This window comes from Psilocybe cubensis, chromosome 8 (assembly GCF_017499595.1).
Source record: "Psilocybe cubensis strain MGC-MH-2018 chromosome 8, whole genome shotgun sequence".
Taxonomy (NCBI): domain Eukaryota; kingdom Fungi; phylum Basidiomycota; class Agaricomycetes; order Agaricales; family Agrocybaceae; genus Psilocybe; species Psilocybe cubensis.
This window is the reverse complement of record NC_063006.1, coordinates 768,768-786,730: the sequence shown is the minus strand read 5'-3', so window position 1 is coordinate 786,730 and position 17,963 is coordinate 768,768. Positions and strand designations below refer to the sequence as shown.

General features: G+C 49.0%; 6 protein-coding genes across 6 annotated transcripts; 4 read left to right on the top strand and 2 right to left on the bottom strand.

Moving 5' to 3' along the window:
• Positions 1 to 74: 74 nt before the first annotated feature.
• JR316_0008772 (uncharacterized protein) lies at positions 75 to 2,543 on the bottom strand (the record flags this gene model as incomplete). Its single annotated transcript, XM_047894485.1, has 3 exons — positions 75 to 196; positions 321 to 519; positions 588 to 2,543. The coding sequence occupies 3 exons, from the start codon at positions 2,541 to 2,543 to the stop codon at positions 75 to 77; spliced, it is 2,277 nt and encodes a 758-aa protein (XP_047745944.1).
• Positions 2,544 to 2,982: 439 nt separating this feature from the next.
• On the top strand, positions 2,983 to 3,663 carry JR316_0008771 (uncharacterized protein; the record flags this gene model as incomplete). Its single annotated transcript, XM_047894484.1, has 3 exons — positions 2,983 to 3,093; positions 3,207 to 3,321; positions 3,398 to 3,663. The coding sequence occupies 3 exons, from the start codon at positions 2,983 to 2,985 to the stop codon at positions 3,661 to 3,663; spliced, it is 492 nt and encodes a 163-aa protein (XP_047745943.1).
• Positions 3,664 to 5,426: 1,763 nt separating this feature from the next.
• On the bottom strand, positions 5,427 to 7,220 carry JR316_0008770 (uncharacterized protein; the record flags this gene model as incomplete). The annotated part of the gene is made up of 1 exon (XM_047894483.1): positions 5,427 to 7,220. The coding sequence occupies one exon, from the start codon at positions 7,218 to 7,220 to the stop codon at positions 5,427 to 5,429; it is 1,794 nt and encodes a 597-aa protein (XP_047745942.1).
• A 7,135-nt stretch (positions 7,221 to 14,355) lies between these two features.
• On the top strand, positions 14,356 to 15,876 carry JR316_0008769 (Mitotic spindle checkpoint component mad3; the record flags this gene model as incomplete). Its single annotated transcript, XM_047894482.1, has 3 exons — positions 14,356 to 14,870; positions 14,929 to 15,628; positions 15,703 to 15,876. 3 exons carry the CDS (start codon positions 14,356 to 14,358, stop codon positions 15,874 to 15,876), a joined length of 1,389 nt encoding a protein of 462 aa, XP_047745941.1.
• A 1,317-nt stretch (positions 15,877 to 17,193) lies between these two features.
• JR316_0008768 (uncharacterized protein) lies at positions 17,194 to 17,570 on the top strand (the record flags this gene model as incomplete). The annotated part of the gene is made up of 2 exons (XM_047894481.1): positions 17,194 to 17,393; positions 17,447 to 17,570. The coding sequence occupies 2 exons, from the start codon at positions 17,194 to 17,196 to the stop codon at positions 17,568 to 17,570; spliced, it is 324 nt and encodes a 107-aa protein (XP_047745940.1).
• Positions 17,571 to 17,618: 48 nt separating this feature from the next.
• Positions 17,619 to 17,935, top strand: JR316_0008767 (uncharacterized protein; the record flags this gene model as incomplete). The annotated part of the gene is made up of 2 exons (XM_047894480.1): positions 17,619 to 17,687; positions 17,741 to 17,935. 2 exons carry the CDS (start codon positions 17,619 to 17,621, stop codon positions 17,933 to 17,935), a joined length of 264 nt encoding a protein of 87 aa, XP_047745939.1.
• Between the last annotated feature and the right edge of the window lie 28 nt (positions 17,936 to 17,963).

Here is a 17,963-nt window from a genome sequence, read left to right as displayed (position 1 = left end):
CACCACGACCGCGACGACGACGACGAGCGATGATATCGATCAAGCGAAGGCCGACCACCTCCCTCCCTCCCAATCTAATCCACAAACTGCAGCGCAACCTGCATATCATCCCACGATTCCGAGTACTTCTGCGGCCAGAATTTAGCGCCGTATATCATCTTCTTGAGCATCTCGTCAGGGGATGCAGAGCGGATAGCTGTGGATTTGAAAGAAAAGTAGGTTAATATATGCTAACAAAAAGAACCTCCCTCCAAAACCGAAAAACCAAAAAACCAAAACCAAAAAATTAAAAAAACGCAAAAAAAAAAAAACACACGCACCATCATCCTTAGGCACATACACAACCGAATGCGCGCCCTGGAACGCCCATCGGCGCGCCTCCACGTCCGCGCGGAGGAGTGGCTCCCATTTATCCAGCAGCCCGCGCGCGCGACGGCGGAAGTTGTACACCTTTTCACCGGGGAGGTCAGAGGGCGAGAGGCTGGAGATGTGGTACATCAGGTGGTGGATGTTGTATGCCTGTGATAAAGGGTTAGTAAATGGGTTTTAGATTTAGAGTAAACAAATCACGGAAGGAAGGGACATACATAAAGATGCTCATTCCTAATCCGCCAATTACTCTCCGTCTTGGTCAGAAAACGCGCAAGGCCCATCGCCCAGCGGATATTATCAAACAGGCCGAATTTCGAGGGGACGAGGTTGAGGAACGCCGTCGAGAGCGGGTCGTACCGCGCCAGACACTCTTCGTAGATCTCCTCGTTCCGCGCGCGCTGCTTCTCGTTTATAGCGGTGTCAGTCCCGGCTCCGGCGGTGCTGTACGCGTGCATGTGCCGCTCGAGCGCTTCGTGGATTGTGTGGCATGCGAATGTGCTGTGTGAGATGAGACGCAGGTGGGCGAGCCGCCCGGGGCGGGTGCCGGTGGGTGAAGGGCATGAAGTGGTGTTGGATTCGGAGGAGGAGGAGGAAGAGGACTCGTGGGGCGCTTCGCAGCGCGACTTTGCAAGCTCCGATATCGTCCCGACATACTTGTGGAAATTCTCATGCGAGCTCATAAAGATATACAGCTCCTCCAGACACGGTAGGAGAGGCGGCTCAGCCGCACCTGGCACCACCACAAGACGCGAGAGGTCTACGAGCGAAGGTAAATGCACCGACAGCTTCCTCAGCCGCGGGGTAAGCTCAAGCAGCGCCGAGAGCTCTCCAGGCTCACCACACTCATCCATAAAAAACGCACTAAGCGAGAGCTCCTGCAGCGTCATCGACGGCGCCGCCGTCCCGCACGCGCGCCCGATGAGCGCAACGAGCGTCGGGACGGGGTTGCCCGGGTAATTCGTGATCTTGCACCGCGCGAGCGCGGGCGCGGTGAGGCTGGGCAGAAAGTGGTCCGAGCCCCAGCTGCTGAAGTTGGTGTCGTCGAGGTCGTCAAAGTCGATGTGCAGCGTGTGCAGGTGCCGCGCGGTCGTTGCTGGCCACGGCTTCTGCGTGTCGTCGATGGAGAAGTCCGCGATGCGGATGTCGCGCGCAGAGCGCAGGGTCGGGATCGCTGTGTGCCGGGAGTATCCTGTGGAGGGGGCGGTGGATGAGGATGGAGACGAGCCGCCGGAGTCGTGGAATACCCTTATCTGCTCCCATGGGAGCTTGATGTCCCGCGAGCCGAGATACGCGTCGCGCCAGTAATACACGTCCTGCAGCACCGGTGCGTATTCGAACATATCGATCGGGCGTGTGAGGTCGACGTTCTCGCCTGCTAAAATTAACGAGAGCTTCTGCAACGACGCCAGACGGCCTCTGATCCCTTGGAACGCATCAAACACTGGCGACTCGGATGTGAGATGAAACGTGTGCCACCTGTCAGAGCTCGACACCAGGGCATCGATCACAGGGCGCAGCGCCTCGACGTCGACCGTTCCTGACGTGCTAAAGTGGATTCGGAGCGGCGCGTGATCAGACCGGGCTAAAAGTGTGTCGACGAGGGGAAGCAGCGATTTGGAAGGCTTGCATGTTTCGCGCGTGCATGTCTCGATGACGATCTGCGCCCAGAGGTGGTGCAGCGACAGCGTCACTGAGCGCCAGAAGCGGCTCACCTGGGACGCGGCCCAGGGCAGCTTCACGGCGCCTGCGGGGGAAAACGTGAACCCTGTCGGGTGCTCGTCCCAGAAGGACGTCTCACACGCAGTGCAGATGATCTCGGAGAGGATCTCGTGCGGTAGCTCGCGCAGCGGGGAGAGGATGGCTTTGTGCGTTTTGATAAACTTGAGCCCTGCCTCGGAGTGGCGCCGGGTTTTGACGCTTCGTGTGGGTATAGCTACGGTGGTGTTGATTTCATCGGAGACTCTGTCGATAGCATCTTGGATAGACGCGCGCTCTGAGTCGGAGGGGGGCGCGTTGGAGTTCAGTAAATCGGGGACGGGGGAGACGAATGAATCTGTAGAGTTGGAGGGCGCTAATACGAGTGCTTTGGGCGCAGCAGAGAGCAGGGAAATAGAGAGTTTGCGAGCAATCTTCTTTGGCGTGCTGGCAGACCTTGCACGCGGTGGAGGCATATTTACGTGGACAGTCGTTGTCTAGAGAAACTTGAATTAAAAAGAAAAGCATGTGAGAAGAAAAGAGAGATAGTACATACAAGAAAAGATATGAGAGTGCTTTACCACAAAGAAACTGTGTGTTTAGCAGGACCTACGGTTGCCATGGGTGTATGCCCGCACCGCACTGGATTGGCGAGGTGACCGTGCAAAAGTTAGAAGCATTCACGAACCAAAAGAACGGTTTGGACGAAACTGTGGATGCCCCTGTCCAACTATCTTCAGTAGCGGCGCGCTTTGAGACCCCGACGGCGAAATCCGAACTCCCTACACTGTATTGGGTAACCACATTTAGAATAGCCGCCCTTGACGTCAGAAATGAAAAACCAGAAATCCGAAATGGATTGAAAAGGCGAAGGATTCCGCGGACTGAATCCTTCCTCATCTCCCCCAAAAACCAATGTCTTTCCAAGAGGACTTGGAAGACGTGCATTTGGTTTACGACTATAATGTTACGTTGGAATCTGGAGAACACCAGAAATGGAGGTACGAAATTTGGTTTTCTCATGAGGTACGTAACCCTATCCAGTAAATCGTTCTCGCCGTTTGGGGTGCACACCTTCCGTACCCGTGCCCCTATTCTATATCCGACTTCGTCTAACTTCTAGCTGCTGCCCACTGTAGACGAGGGTGACCTATGCTATACACGGTGGTCCAATGGCTGGAAGATACAATTACCAAAAAGCGACATATCAGTGTATTCGCCCCAAAGAACTTTGGCAATGCAATTGGCTAGAGGGTGGGTTTCGACATTCTCACTCGCTTCCCTGGAACATCTCGACATCCTCGCAAACATTTACTTAAAAATATTCTAGAAACGGGCACCGTCGTCTCTCTCGTCTACGACATCCCTAACAGGAAGATAACGACATTGATCGCGTTTTCGAAAGGGCACTGGGAGCACCCCTTGGAAGCACACGGAGACAAGAGAAACCCGAACGACTTTGCAAGGTGGAGGCAGCTGGCTAAAGAGGGTATCCAGACAGACAGACATTTGCTCTCTGAACAAGCTGATATTGTCGAGGTATTTAAAGGACCAGGCGGTCTTGAGCCAATAGACGAATCATGGGATACTTTGTGAAAGAGGGATTTTAGATACAGTCTAGATGAATAGAGCTATAGGACGCGCATATATACAACAGACTCTCATGTAAATAGTCCACCATTCCTTGAACATTTTCTGAATGTCGCAACTTCGCAAAATCGGCCTTCAACTGTGTTCTTTGGGAGAAGTAACCGGGCCCAAGATACTGGGAGGGGGAACACCAACACTAGGGAACACTGGAATCGAATTACAAATATTACAAAATTCGCAAGGTCTATTCGAATGATTTCGAAAGCCCAGCGCCCCGCTTCGGCTAAATAGCCTCATTACGCCGTTCCTGGATGTCAAAGGCAAACAGATGCAGACGATACGTTACGCCGCTCACGCTGCAGGGTGCAGTGGTGGCATAGTCGGCGACTTAGTCGGAATAGTCGCATGACTATGCGGCTTAGTCGGATTTCCGACTAGACTAGACTAAGTTCCCAAATATAGGTCGATATGAAGTCATAGTCGGGACTTTCCCACGTTCAAATGTGCACTTCGTCACAGATTCGTAGTCTGCATACATTTTGTCTTTGGTACAGTAGCAGAGGAATAAATACCTTTGAGTGCACATAAATTGTAAATATACTATCAATGTTATCCTCAACACCATAATCAACATATTCATTTCACCATGTGCATCAAGATCAAATAGGTCATACAATTCTAATTCTTCATGCAAGCTTCCAACTTCACTTTGCTTTGCATGTGGGATCCAAATAGCATCCTGTAAAAAATTAAACCAGCTCATAGTTAACCTACTTTTAGGTGTTCCCAGGTCTTCCGGAATATTTTCTGGGTCTCCTCATTGATTAGGCAAGAGGTTAGTTGAGTAAGATGAGTAAGATTGGATTGTGACTGGCCTGATTGAGTTTGCACCTCCGTAGTTAAATACAGTCCGGATTTCAGATCGATGTTTGGGCTGATATAAAGAAGAAGTAAAAATGTTGGAGGTTGTTTGGGGTGGGACATCACCTCGCCGTGGATGTGATTCACCGTCGGGCCGCTTACTTGATCCACAATCAAACTCCGACACGTCTCAAGATGGCGCACAAACTGCTGTAGTACTTATCACACGCAAAATGTAAGTAAAATAGATTTGAATTGTCTGGCATACACTGTAGGAATTGTTTTTGGAGTGTACACAATTATTAAAATTGTCAACGCAGATTTGCCGTGCCTCTGTCTAGTTGAAACCCAGATTGATCAAAGTTTTATTTTACACGTGATACTTAGTCTGGAAAAATTTCCATTTTTGGTGATAGTCGACGACTTAGTCGGACTTAGTCGACTTAGTCGGGTCCCGACTATCGACTAAAGTCGCCGACTATGCCACCACTGGCAGGGTGATACAAAGTCCAAGGGTCAACACATCCAAGTACTCCTGCGAGACAACCCACAACTTCAAATTTTCAATAGAGGGCTGTGTATCAGAACATCTGATGTTCGCCACCACTTTTGGCAACCAGGTTCGCAACCAGGAATGCCACTAAAGATTCAGGAAGAACCAAGTAAGAGAATTATGTACTTACGCGCCCGTAACACCCACCCCATCCATTCCAAACACAAAAACAAAACACCCAAATCAATGACATATCGAAACAAGGCGCCAGACACTTAGTCTATACATATAACACATATAATACATCAATACAACACAAAAGAACTCACAGACCAACGGGTCCCAACTACAAACCACCCCACACACAATACCAACCCCACAGGCACCAACTTACCCATCCCAATCACACAGCAAGTCAACTATCCGAATCCGACGGCCACCCATCCCACGTCGAATTCCTGCGCGCAAACTTCCTCGAGAACGGCAGATGGCGGCTCGTCGAGACGTTGATAGCACTTGTGATGAGGTCGTTCCCGTGGTTGTCTTTGACCTCGAGACAGCGGATGCCCGACGCTTTGGTGTCGAGCATCTGCTGGATGACGTCGTCTTCTGTCATCTCGCGCCAGTGCTGCGCGAGGTGTTGGATGTAGACTGAGTCTAGAGGCCGTCGTTGCACTGTGCACACGGGCGCGGGAGGGGGTGTACAAGTGGAAGTGGAAAAGGAGGAGGAAGAGGAAGCTTGAGGTTGAGGCTGAGGCTGAGGTTGATGCTGATGCTGATGCTGAGGTTGATCGCCGGGGTCGAGTTGCAGTTGTACGCCCGCGTCGTCCTGGGAAACGGCAGACGTCGAGTCAAAAGTCGCCGACGCTCTAGATCCATACTGAGAATCCTTGCATATATCCCGGAGAGTAGACCAGAAGGACTTCGGAATAGAATGCATATACATCCTCAGTTCTCGAAGATGCGGCAGAGTCAGTGGGTTGGAGGCTCGCGAGAGCGCTTCCAAGAACCTCTCCGAGGCGTGCAAGGCGTCGTTGTAGCCGTAGATACCGAGTTCTAGGTGCGTTATACCAGGAAGGCAGTCATACCATGGGATATCCAGGGACCCTAGAGTGTACTTGAACCGGAAGGTATGTATGGGCGCGCGAGAACGCTCCAGGAACGAGACGAGCGTGGTGGGCAAGACAAGGTCGTGCTGAGCTTCATAGTCCAGAATCTGTAGAGAAGGAAGAGTCAGATAATAGAGGACGTCCGAGTTTTCTAAATCAGGACTGCCGAGTGTCATCATGTATATGGACTTGTGGACAAAAGGAGAAGTAGGCAGAGGGTATATGGATTTGTTCCCGACGACATCTTTGATAACACACTCTAGCAAGTTACACCCGTTGGTAAGAATGTGCATCACTTCGTCGAGGTGCATGGATGTCGCATGGAGTCGGGTGAGACGACTCCATTCGAGAGGAATCTTATTGATAGGTGTAGCGCAAACGGTCAGAAATCTCGGGTTGAGTGGTGATTTTAGGCTCACAGGCTCCATCGAGGAGGTATTTTCGATGAATATGTGAATGTCGAGCGTGTCAACAGGTGTGGTAATATCGCTGTTGTGCATCAACTCGTGAAACGATTTCCATGGACCGCTGAACGTGATGTGATCCCAGCGCGGAGCGTGGTGTCTGAGCAGCTGTATCAGACGAGGGGCCGGACGGGCCTTGGTGCTGCCACTGGGCCCCCACAGGTGCTCTCCATGATACGCCACAGCAAGAGGCGCCGTGCTCGACCGTCTAAGCCATTCCTCCATAATGCTAAGATGGGATTTCTGGCTCCAGGCGTTGATAGACAAGTTGTTCCACAGAAGCGGCATTCCCAAGGTAATCCCCCGCCACTCCTTGCAAACAGCCCCGAGGTACAGCGGGGGACAGGAGTAGTAGCCCAGCGGAGGCCGATCCCATCGCAGCGAAGAGGCGTCTCGCAAAGAGTCCGCCACGAGGAGGAATATTTCGGTCACTATTTCGGTGGGGAGGTGGCGCAGGATTTGGTCATGGCGGGTGTTGACCTTGGTCTTCAACGACCACCGTCTTCGGGCTAGAGCTATGAGTCGATCTTGCAGATCCTCTATTTCTGCGTCGAGCTCTTCGAGTTCTTTGCATGCGTCGCATTCTTGAAGGGGACATTTCGACGCAGCGTAGTCGTGTATAGCATGGCAGTCCATTAGTCGACATCGGTCGCACGACCAATGGACTAGAAAGTTGGAGCTAGTAGGGAGAGGTGTACCAGAACTCCAGGGGATATTTCTTGGGGGAAAACGTCTCATCCTGGTGGAGTACAGTGTGTATTGTGTTAGGATACTGAGAGTGACTACCGGTTAGCGCTTCGAAAACGGAGTATACGGTATAGAAGCGCTGTGTGCCACTTGCCTTGTCAGAGACTCTGAAGCGACAAAGCCTATGTGTTTCCGTTGCGTAAGAGAGGTTGAGAAATGGTAAAATTTTGAGGGGAGGGATTTCCGTGCCCCCTTTGACGATCCTTGTTGTAGTCTGTGCCAGTTACCCCTGTAAACTGAAAACAACCAATTACCCTTCCGTCCTTACCACCACTACCTCGAATTTTCCCACGAGTAAAGCTCGAAAAATGGATAATAGAAACAGAAATACCAACGTGAATCCCCCCCCAAACATAAATAAAACCCCGAGCCATACACAGTACCCCGATAATGATAAATCTGAGCAAATATCTGGGAAGAAACGCCGGAACTCTGACAACGAAGCAACAACATCAACGGGTACCACGCGAGTCAGACAAACTGCACCTAACCCACCTACAACCCCCTCTCGAAGTAAGCCCGGAAAGCAAAGAGGGATCAGTGACCACAATCCTGAGAGCTCTCAACCCATCGGAAACGAAGACACGGACATGGAAGACATCAGAGAGCACACTCACCCACGGAGCGACGACCCCTTCAATACACCGGAACACCTCAACGCACAACAAACTATCGATAACATCTACACCAACCTGAAGGAAGTCAATGAATATATGGTCTATTTACACTCGATGAAAGCAGCTCCACTTGCGAGGATGCATAGCGGCATTAGGGAAAACATTGAGTTTTTATCTACTGTGTTCGCGATAGACTCACTTCAAACCCTTGCTAAACAACAAATCAGGATCGTTGAGTCAATCGCCTCAATCACAGACACCATTACCTCCATGCAAGCCAACATAAAGACAAATCACACCGAGTTAATGGAAAAAATCGAAAGCCTCCAAAACCACAACCCCGTCTCCCACCTGAAACCAGAGACAACGCAAACAACGGACTCATGGTCGGCCGTAGCGAAAAGGGCAAAACCCTCAAACACCCACCACAAATCAACGAGTAATGAAACGACAACCACACCGCATCCACCACAAGATAAACACCTAGCGACCACAATTTCACGGCCCCACAACAACCCAAACCCGGACACATCCCACCACCCATCACGGCTAGTAATCCAATATCACCCAGACGGAATACTCGATAAAGACAAAGACGACCCCGAAATCATCGTACAAACCGTCAACACCGCCCTCAGCACCAACGAAAAGTCAGCACATCTCAAAGTCGTTGCAGCAAGATTCAACCCACAAGGAAATCTCATCCTCTCCACCAGATCAGACCAAACCGCTGCGGAACTCATCAAACATGCAGACCTTTTCATTCCAAAAATTAACAAGGGATACCAAACCACCACTAGAGTCGACAAACGCTGGTTCAAAATCCAAGTAGACGGAGTAAGTACAACGAAGATCTCCATCGGAGGCGAGAGAACAATACGAGGAGCAGAAGAAGTACATAAGGAACTAGCAACATGTAACCCGTACTACGCGCAAATTCTCAATAGCATTACTGCCACCCCCCGATGGATGCGAACTAAGGAAGAATTACTAACCACCAACAGATCATCGGTGGTATTTGCAGTCGATCAAGAAACCATTGCCCGAAGATTCCTAGACAGCCGTACCCTAGCAGCATTCGGACGCCACTGCTCACTCAGAGCATACCAAGACCGACCACCGATCACACAATGCAAGAACTGTTGGGGATGGGACCATAAAATGGAACACTGCAAACTAGACCCAAGATGCCGACTATGCGCAAAGGAACACCCGACGGAGGAACACACAACCCAAGAATGCATAAAATGCAACATACAGGCTGAAAACGGCGACCTCATGGACACCAGAGATGGAGACACCACTTGCAACCACCAACTACGCTGCATAAACTGCATGACAACAGGTAAGTCGGACACACAGCATGCCGCTGATGCAAGACAGTGCCCAACCAGGATCGAAAAGTACGGAACAGTGCGCGACATCGAAAGGAAAGCAAGAAACGCCGAAAACCCATGGACGGTAGTAGCAGCAGGAAAGAAAGCAACCCGGAACAAGCCAAAAACAACAAACCAGCAACGGAAAGAATCAGCAAACAGCCAGCAAAACCAATTCAAGATCCTCACGTTTGACGCGATGACAATGCAGGACATAGAAGAACCCACACCGTCGGACCCAAACAACTCCACTTCACAACACCCTAGGCAATGAGAACCACAACGCAACCTATCAGAATAGCGCAGCTCAATGCACAACGTAAGAAACATGTCGTGACCAACTTACTAAACAATTTTGCAAGCAATTTCGACCTCATCATTCTACAAGAACCAGCATGGGGTCGAATAGGGAACGTAGATGGCAAGGATGTCACAGGACCCGTTGCGCTAGCAGGATGGACCCCAATCATCCCAATTACAACTTCAATACAAGACCGACCCCGCACCATGGCATATTACAGGACACGACAAGATTTTTCAATCACACTACGAACCGATATAATCGAAGACCGAGACATCCAAATCCTAGATATCACCCAACCTGGTCACCCAACGACAACGATAATCAACATTTACAATGATACTCCTGCCCAAAACCTATGCATTCTGAACCGAATCCGAGAAATGGACATTCCAACCGAAAACCCAACCATAATCACAGGAGACTTTAACCTGCACCACGATATGTGGTCAAAGGTAAATACTACACTAACTGATACAGCACTAACAGAACAGATAGTCGACTGGCTATCCAATAAAGGCTTTATATTGCTTAATGAGAAAGGTCAGGTAACACACCCAGCACGACACAAAGAAGAACACGAAACGGTCATCGACCTCTCCTTCATCAATGGCCCAGCATCAGCAAACGACACATTCAAAGACTGGACCATTAACCCAAGCATAGCGCACGACTCAGACCACTTTGGCATAACCTTCACAATCGATCACGAGAGGAAAGAAATTGACAACATTTGTGGCATCAAATACAACCTCAAAGACACCAACCCAGCAGAATGGCTAGAGACGCTCGAGGAGGAACTGAACAGAGTTAAAAACACCATCGACCCGCTATGCGAATATGGACTACTCAATCCGGAACAACTCGACATATTTGCAGAAACGCTCACCGACGCAATTCAACAAACAATATCAAGAGTATGCAAACCACGAAAGCCCTCAACTCAAGCAAAACCATGGTGGGACGAGGACCTTAAAATGGCCGCAGAACGGGTGGCAGAGATACGACAGGAGCAAAGACACGTACTGACATTAGTAGAGGGATTCAACAAGGACATACGAACCAAGTTAAGAAGGTCCCGGAACTTCTTTAAACGCCTATGCAAATTCAAGAAACGAGAATGGGCCACCAAAACACTCGAAACAGCAAGCACTGACAACATCTGGAACTTTCCCAACTGGTCAAAAGGCATCCGAAACTACCCCACACCTCCGATCTCAAGAGGCCCCAATCTGCCAAAAGCCACAACACACAAAGAAAAGTGCGATGCCCTTAGGAAAGAACTCTACCAACCACCCCCAAAACTCGACCGACAGTACAACCCCGACCTAGAAGTATCCGAAAATCACGACATACCCTTCGAAGAGATAACAGAAGATGAAATTGAAGAAGCTCTACACGACACGTCTTCCAACACAGCTCCTGGGCACTCCCAAATACCCTATAAAGCCTTAAAATGGACATGGCAGAATCCAAAAGGACGTGCGTACATAACCCATTTAATGCGAGCATGCCTAGAAACCGGGTATCACCCCAAAGCCTGGAGAAAGGCAATTGCAGTCGCACTACGAAAACCCAACAAAGGCGACTATTCAAACCCCCGAGCATACCGCCTAATCACCCTTCTTGAATGCCTAGGAAAACTGCTGGAAAAGATAGTCGCTCGACGACTTACTTATCTAGCAGGAAAATACAAGCTGATTCCTACTAATCAATTTGGAGGACTGGCTAACACGTCTGCAATAGATGCAATCATTTCATTCACAAACGATGTACAAGCAGCATGGAACCATGGACTAGTAACGTCAGCACTATCCTTTGATATTAAAGGATATTTTGACTTTGTCAACCACGATCGCCTCCTATGTGAACTTCGTAGAAAAGGAATACCAACTCAATACATTCATTGGACGGCAAGCTTTCTGAGCAACCGAGAAGCCGCTGTCTGCATTGATGGGATCCGAGGAGAAATGAAACCAGTCGAAAATGGAATCCCCCAAGGCTCACCCGTTTCTCCAATCCTCGCCGCTTTCTACACTGCACAACTCCTTGAAATGTTCTTGAACAAAAAACCAACACAGACTCGCATCATACGCATCCCACCCACCCACATCCAAGAAACCCTCAAAGACAATCCTACCGAAGTTCACATCTATATGTACGTTGACGATGGTCTAATTATAGTGTCCTCACGCTCTCTCGAAACAAATGTTAAGCTCCTTAAAAACGCATATGAAAAGATCAACACATGGCTTAAAAGCGCAGGCCTATCAGCAGACGTATCAAAAAGGGAACTTATGCATTACTCAAGACGCCCAAAACATAACAGCAACCCGTCAATTACATTTATAGACGACGATGGAGTAACCCGCACCGTAGCCCCAGAATCAACAGTACGATGGCTAGGAGTATATTTTGACCGAAAACTAACATTCGACAAACACATCAAGACAATTGCAGCACGGGGAGAAAATGCTGTAGCAGCACTAACCATGCTAGCAAACACAGTACGAGGACTGAGTCCCATACACATCAGACGATTATACATGGCGTGCGTAACCACCAAAATCTTCTACGCTAGCCCCGTATGGTGGAAAGGGCTGAAGAAACAAATACGCCCACTGGAGAAAGTACAAAACCGTGCCCTAAGACTAATATGCGCCGCCTTTAAGACAACACCAATAACTGCCCTCGAAATCGAATCAGCAATACCACCAATCAAACACCAACTTGATCACCTGACAAAACGATATGCCATCAGACTCAACAAACTAAGCACATCGAGTGCCGTCCTTCAAAGACTACCAGATACATGGAGATATAACCAACCACCCACAATCCCACCTCCCCTTCCCACTACACCATCATCCCCCAAATTGAAACCAAAGAAGACAACCACATTGAGCCGCATTGCAAAATACACCGACCCCCACCACGAAAGACTCGACCCATACCTATTACCACCATGGAGACGTACTCCTTCCTTTTATAACGGACGTCTACTCATTAAACCTTGTGACCTTTCATTAGATAATGATAGCAGGATTAAAGAACATAAAGAACTCATCAACGAAATCGGGCAAAAAGAGGAAACATTGGTTGCCTATTCGGATGGATCACTTGTCAAATTAAAACTCGGATTCACCAGAGCAGGAGGCGCCGCTGTAGGATACCACCTCAACAGAGAGGTATTTGCAACCCGAATGGGACTAGGAGGATACGCCGAAGTCTACGACGGAGAAATGGCAGGACTTATGATGGCGGCAACACAAGCAATCAACTTCACTCGGAATCATAACAACATACGACACTTATACTTCTTCGCAGACAATACATCAGCAGTGTCAGCAATTTTTGATGCCAAACCAAAATCCGCTCAAACATACGCTTATACCTTCCACACCAAAATATGTGAATTTCTTGAAAGCAATGGAGGCGCGACTGTAACCATAGCCTGGTGCCCAAGCCATGTGGACATACCCGGAAACGAGAGAGCCGACGAACTTGCCAAACAAGCAACCAAATTGGCCTGCTCAGCCCCCATCACTGTAACACGATCAAACGCACTCAGAAGGGCGAAGGCGCAAGTTCAAAAAGCATGGAGACGAGAATGGGCAAACACCCCCAAGACCGGAGGCTTCGCACCCGCTAATCGCCTTCAACCCTCCCTTAAATTCCCCACACCAATCATGCAACACGTCCAAAGATATCAGAAACCCAGAGAGCTATTCGGACGAATTATTCAATGTCGCACAAACCACGGTTATATTGGCAGTTTCTGCCGACGATTCAAACTACAAGGAGAGATAAGCTGCCCATGCGGAGAAGCAGATGTTCAAACCCGAGAACACATACTTTGTGAATGCCCGCAATATACCAAAGCACGAAAACGACTACGTCAAGCCTCTAGAGATATTTTCTTACCGGAAATCCTGGGAACAATCCAAGGCATCAAAGCTCTCGCGTCGTTCCTTGCTATCTCTGGAGCATACACTCGCTCCGGTACCCCAACACTGCCGCATAAACCCCCATCGTTTGACGACGAACCAGTCCCCGACTCCGAAGATGACGAATCAGACCTCGACTTGTGATCCAAACGAGAAGCAACAATATAACCTCCCTAAACCTCCGATGCCCTTTCATTATTTCCTTCGACGACATTGACAAATTCATTCTTCTATTCTCACCTCCCCCCACCTTACCTCAACCACATTTTTATTCTATTCTACTTCTTCTTATCTTTCGAATATACACTATACCTGACTCCCACAACAATAGTTATATACCCATAGATGATCTCTCAGATACACAAACATCGATAACTAATATTAAATAGGCAGATATATTAGCGTAGAATGGTGAGCATCACTCACCCGTGCGTCTTAGCACCTAGATTGCTTGTTGCACGATAATAAACAGATTCAAAAAAAAAAAAAAAAAAAAAAAACTGAAAACAACCGTGACGGTAGCAGTCCAGAGATGATAGCACCCGTGGGTCCGGCCATCTCCGTGATGCGGCTTGGGTCGAGTCATGCGCTGACAAATCATGATCGCGCCGCCGACGCGTTTTGCAACCTCGATAACGTGACTGAAACTTCCAATTATCGTCTTTCAAGTTTCTTTCAACTTGAACCCTTTTCATTGTCGAGTGGCACTCCGGTTCGCCAACTTGCCTTGAAATTTATACCAATTCGTCTTGTGCGCTCCTATTGTGAATCTTTCTCTTCGATATGTCAGCTACTGGAGAAGACTATTCGGAAGCGAACATCGTCGACTGTGATGTGCTTGAAGCGGCGAAAGAAAATGTCCAGCGCCTTGCCACCGGGCGGCGCGTAACAGCACTATCCGCGATCCTATCTACACCTCATGCTCAACGAGAAGCCAAACTCTCTGCCACCAGAAACCGACTTCGCATCAATGTGGAACTTGCATTGGACGATGAAGAGGAAGGCGATCCTCTGGAAGCATATTGTCGCTTGGTGTACTGGACTGTCGAGAACTACCCTCAAGGTCAATCTGCAGAGTCGGGTCTGGTTGAGCTCCTTGAGGAGGCTACTAGAACCTTAAAGGACGATAGAGGGGGAAAGTGGAGAGGAGATCTCAAATATCTCAAATTGTGGCTTTTATATGCGAGCTATGTGGACAGACCGACGCTCATCTACAAATTTCTGATCGCGAATGATATCGGAACGGAGTTTGCCTTGTTATATGAAGAGCACGCAGCTGTGCTTGAAAGGGACGGCCGGTAAGTTTGGACAATGTACACTACTAGTTCGCCTGGTTGATCACCTTGTTCGGAACAGACGCAAAGAGGCAGATGAAGCTTATGCACTCGGGATTGCGAGGAGGGCGACGCCCCTGGAACATCTTCAAAGCAGATATCAGGACTTCCAGAAACGCATGATGACCAACCAGTATCTGCCAGCTGCTCAACCAGTCGCCTCGACGTCCCAAAAGCCGAGAAAAGCTCTGGCAACAACCGCATCATCTGTCCCCGCGTCGTCTTCACGGCAGCCTCTGCCCCGGACGACCCCAGCAGCCACACCTGGCATACCACCTTCCTCATCAAACAGCCGTATCCAGATATTCGTTGACCCCACAGGATCGGAGGCACAAGCAGCAGAGCACGCTACCAACGAATGGAATGATCTAGGCACACGCAAGTCGAGAATCAGCGAGAACGTCCCTGAGGTCAAGAAATTGGCCGGGTCAACGCTCAAGCAGGCAGGCCGTTCAAAGAGGATAGCAGCCAGTTCAGGCGCTGGGGGTGCTGCTTCAGGCTCAGGATCGAAAATCGTGCCTTTCCGGGACCCGGAGCCAGGAGATATGCCACCTCCCCCTGTGCCAAAGAAGAAGGATCAACCAGGGCCGGCGAAAGCACCTGCTGCGAGGGGCTTCGTGCCTTTTGTTGACGAGGAAGATGGCTCCGCGGCGGTGGCTCAGGCTCCTGCGCCAGCTGCTGCTCCTGCGCCTAGCCCCAGCTTCACGCCGTTCCGTGATGAGGTGGGTGGACGCGTTTGGTTTGTTTATGGCCGTCAATGTGCGACTGACCATGTTGTTTCCTCGACCTCTTTTAGTCCGCAGCTGCGGGTCCTGCAGCTATTGTGCCTATCGCTGATTCAATCATGAAAATAAAGAAGAATGACCTCAAGGCACCTGCTCCGACTACAGAGGCAGAGGCTCTCCGCAAGGATCCCCTGAAAAATTATGATCTAGAAAGCCTTGGAAAGCTGAACTTGGACAGCGACTGATGGACTTTCTTTCTTTTTTCTTTTTTCTTGTGGATTCTTTCTTGCATGTGACCTTAATGCCAATGATTCATTTGCCTCACTAATACCCTTTAATTTGTCAATGTAGATTGGAAGAGCCTATCCAATGTGAATGATATATCATCGAATGTTCGAGGCATTAGGAATGGTGCGATGATTTTTTTTTTCAGAGTATGAGCCAGATAACACCAAAGAGTTTGAGAGGACTGTGGGCATGCGTAACGCAAGTCGTACTCTTTCCAGGTGTCCGACGACGTAAAACCGAGGGTGGGAGGGCTTACTTCAGCTGGGTATGGACTCTCGCGGCGAATTCTGGGCCTGTTGTTGCCCCGCTCTCTCTCCTTACAGGTTTGATGGGCCTAGTGCGAGAGGCCTGAAAGAACCTTTCTCTGAATCAATTTCGCAACCCGGAGCCCCGGTGGCCAATGCTCGAGAAGGCCTGGTTTCTTGGAGTCATGCATCGCACTGCGTCACGCTCGCTCATTACTCTTGGTGATACTCATCCCCTTTTTGGGACTTTGGCATCAGTTTTTGTGGTAGTCATGACCATTGGGGAGACGGAGGACGGAGATGTTTGCAGCGGAATAGCGACGAGTACGGTGTGTCAGTTAGATTTTTGTGGAGCCCGAAATTTTATTCAACATGCAATTGGATAGGGTATGTGCTTGAATATATTTTTTTAGCTGGTTATTCGGAAAATGACACGATTCTATGGTTGAGCTGTCTGAGAGTCATGACAGGAGACGCCACTGTTGCGGCTTGCGTGTGGCTCTGCCATGGAAGTCGCTGTGCATCCATTACTTTTTCTCTGCATTTTCTTTGGTTCTATGAAGGAAACCATAATTCAGAGAGTCTCTCTCATTTTTTTTTCAACAGCTAATGGTATTCTATGACTTGCCCCCTGTATGCAAACCAAATTTGTCCCCGCGGAGCAGATAGTGGTCAGTCACGCTAACTCATCTTTTGATCCATCCCGAACGAGTATTGCTGATACGCCCTTTCAGAAGCCTCTTGGGCTCCGATTATCTAATGCACTATGCTTCAACATCGAAGCTCTTCGAGAAGCAGCAGGCGAAAATTACACCGCGGTTATCCAACGTTGACAGCGAAATGAATTCCCGCTAGATTGATCCTTGGCTTCTTCATGTGTTGGGAGGGCAGGTATAAAGGGCTAGGGGCAGTGGTGATTCTGACACACCAACCACCCATCCAGCCTTCGTTGAATCTACTGCTCCTGCAGTTCCTTGCTCCTTCCTCCACAAAAGACATACAATCCGATTTGGATTCACTTTCAACATAATGTACCACCGATGTGTTTTGGCGCTTCTTGCCTTCGCCATTTGCCTTGCTACAGCGGCTCCTGTACTTGCTCGAGCAGAATCAGCTTTGACAAGTGAAGATGCATCCACACCTTCCAGTTTTCTGCAACTCGCTCTTCCTGTGGTCGCTTCCACAGAGTCTCAGACGGAGAGTGTAGAAGAATCATCATCTTCAACCACGTAAATATTTTTTCTTTTTATTACTCATGAATATGCATTAACCAATCTTTCAGATTTGGCACGAGAAAACTTCTCAATATCTTGCAAAGATATAACAATGGGTGGTCGTCATCCCCACTACCCAGCCATTCATCAACATCCCTTCGCCGCCGGTTCACTCGTAGGTATGCCCATTGATTAATACAATGTTCTCAGAACAAATAGCTGATCTTATCTACAGACGTCATGGACACCCTTAAATCTGTCCTGTACCTTGTAGTGAAGCATTCCCATTTGAGATGCAATGACGACGAGGTAAGCTGTTCGCCTCATTGTGTATCCAACCCCAACTGACGAATTTCTCCTAGATCATGATAGATGAAAACAAAACCTCGAGAACTAGATCACGATATACCCATTTTTATGTCAAGCACGATAGAACGATATACCCAGGATATTTTTATCCAGTGAAGGCTGCTTCTTCACGCCTTGCCAACACGCTTGCACCGCAAGGCTTTAGCAGAAGGGGGGGAGAAGGGGATGATTATCTTATTTTTGAATGATTATTATGATGAAGAAAGGAATACGAAT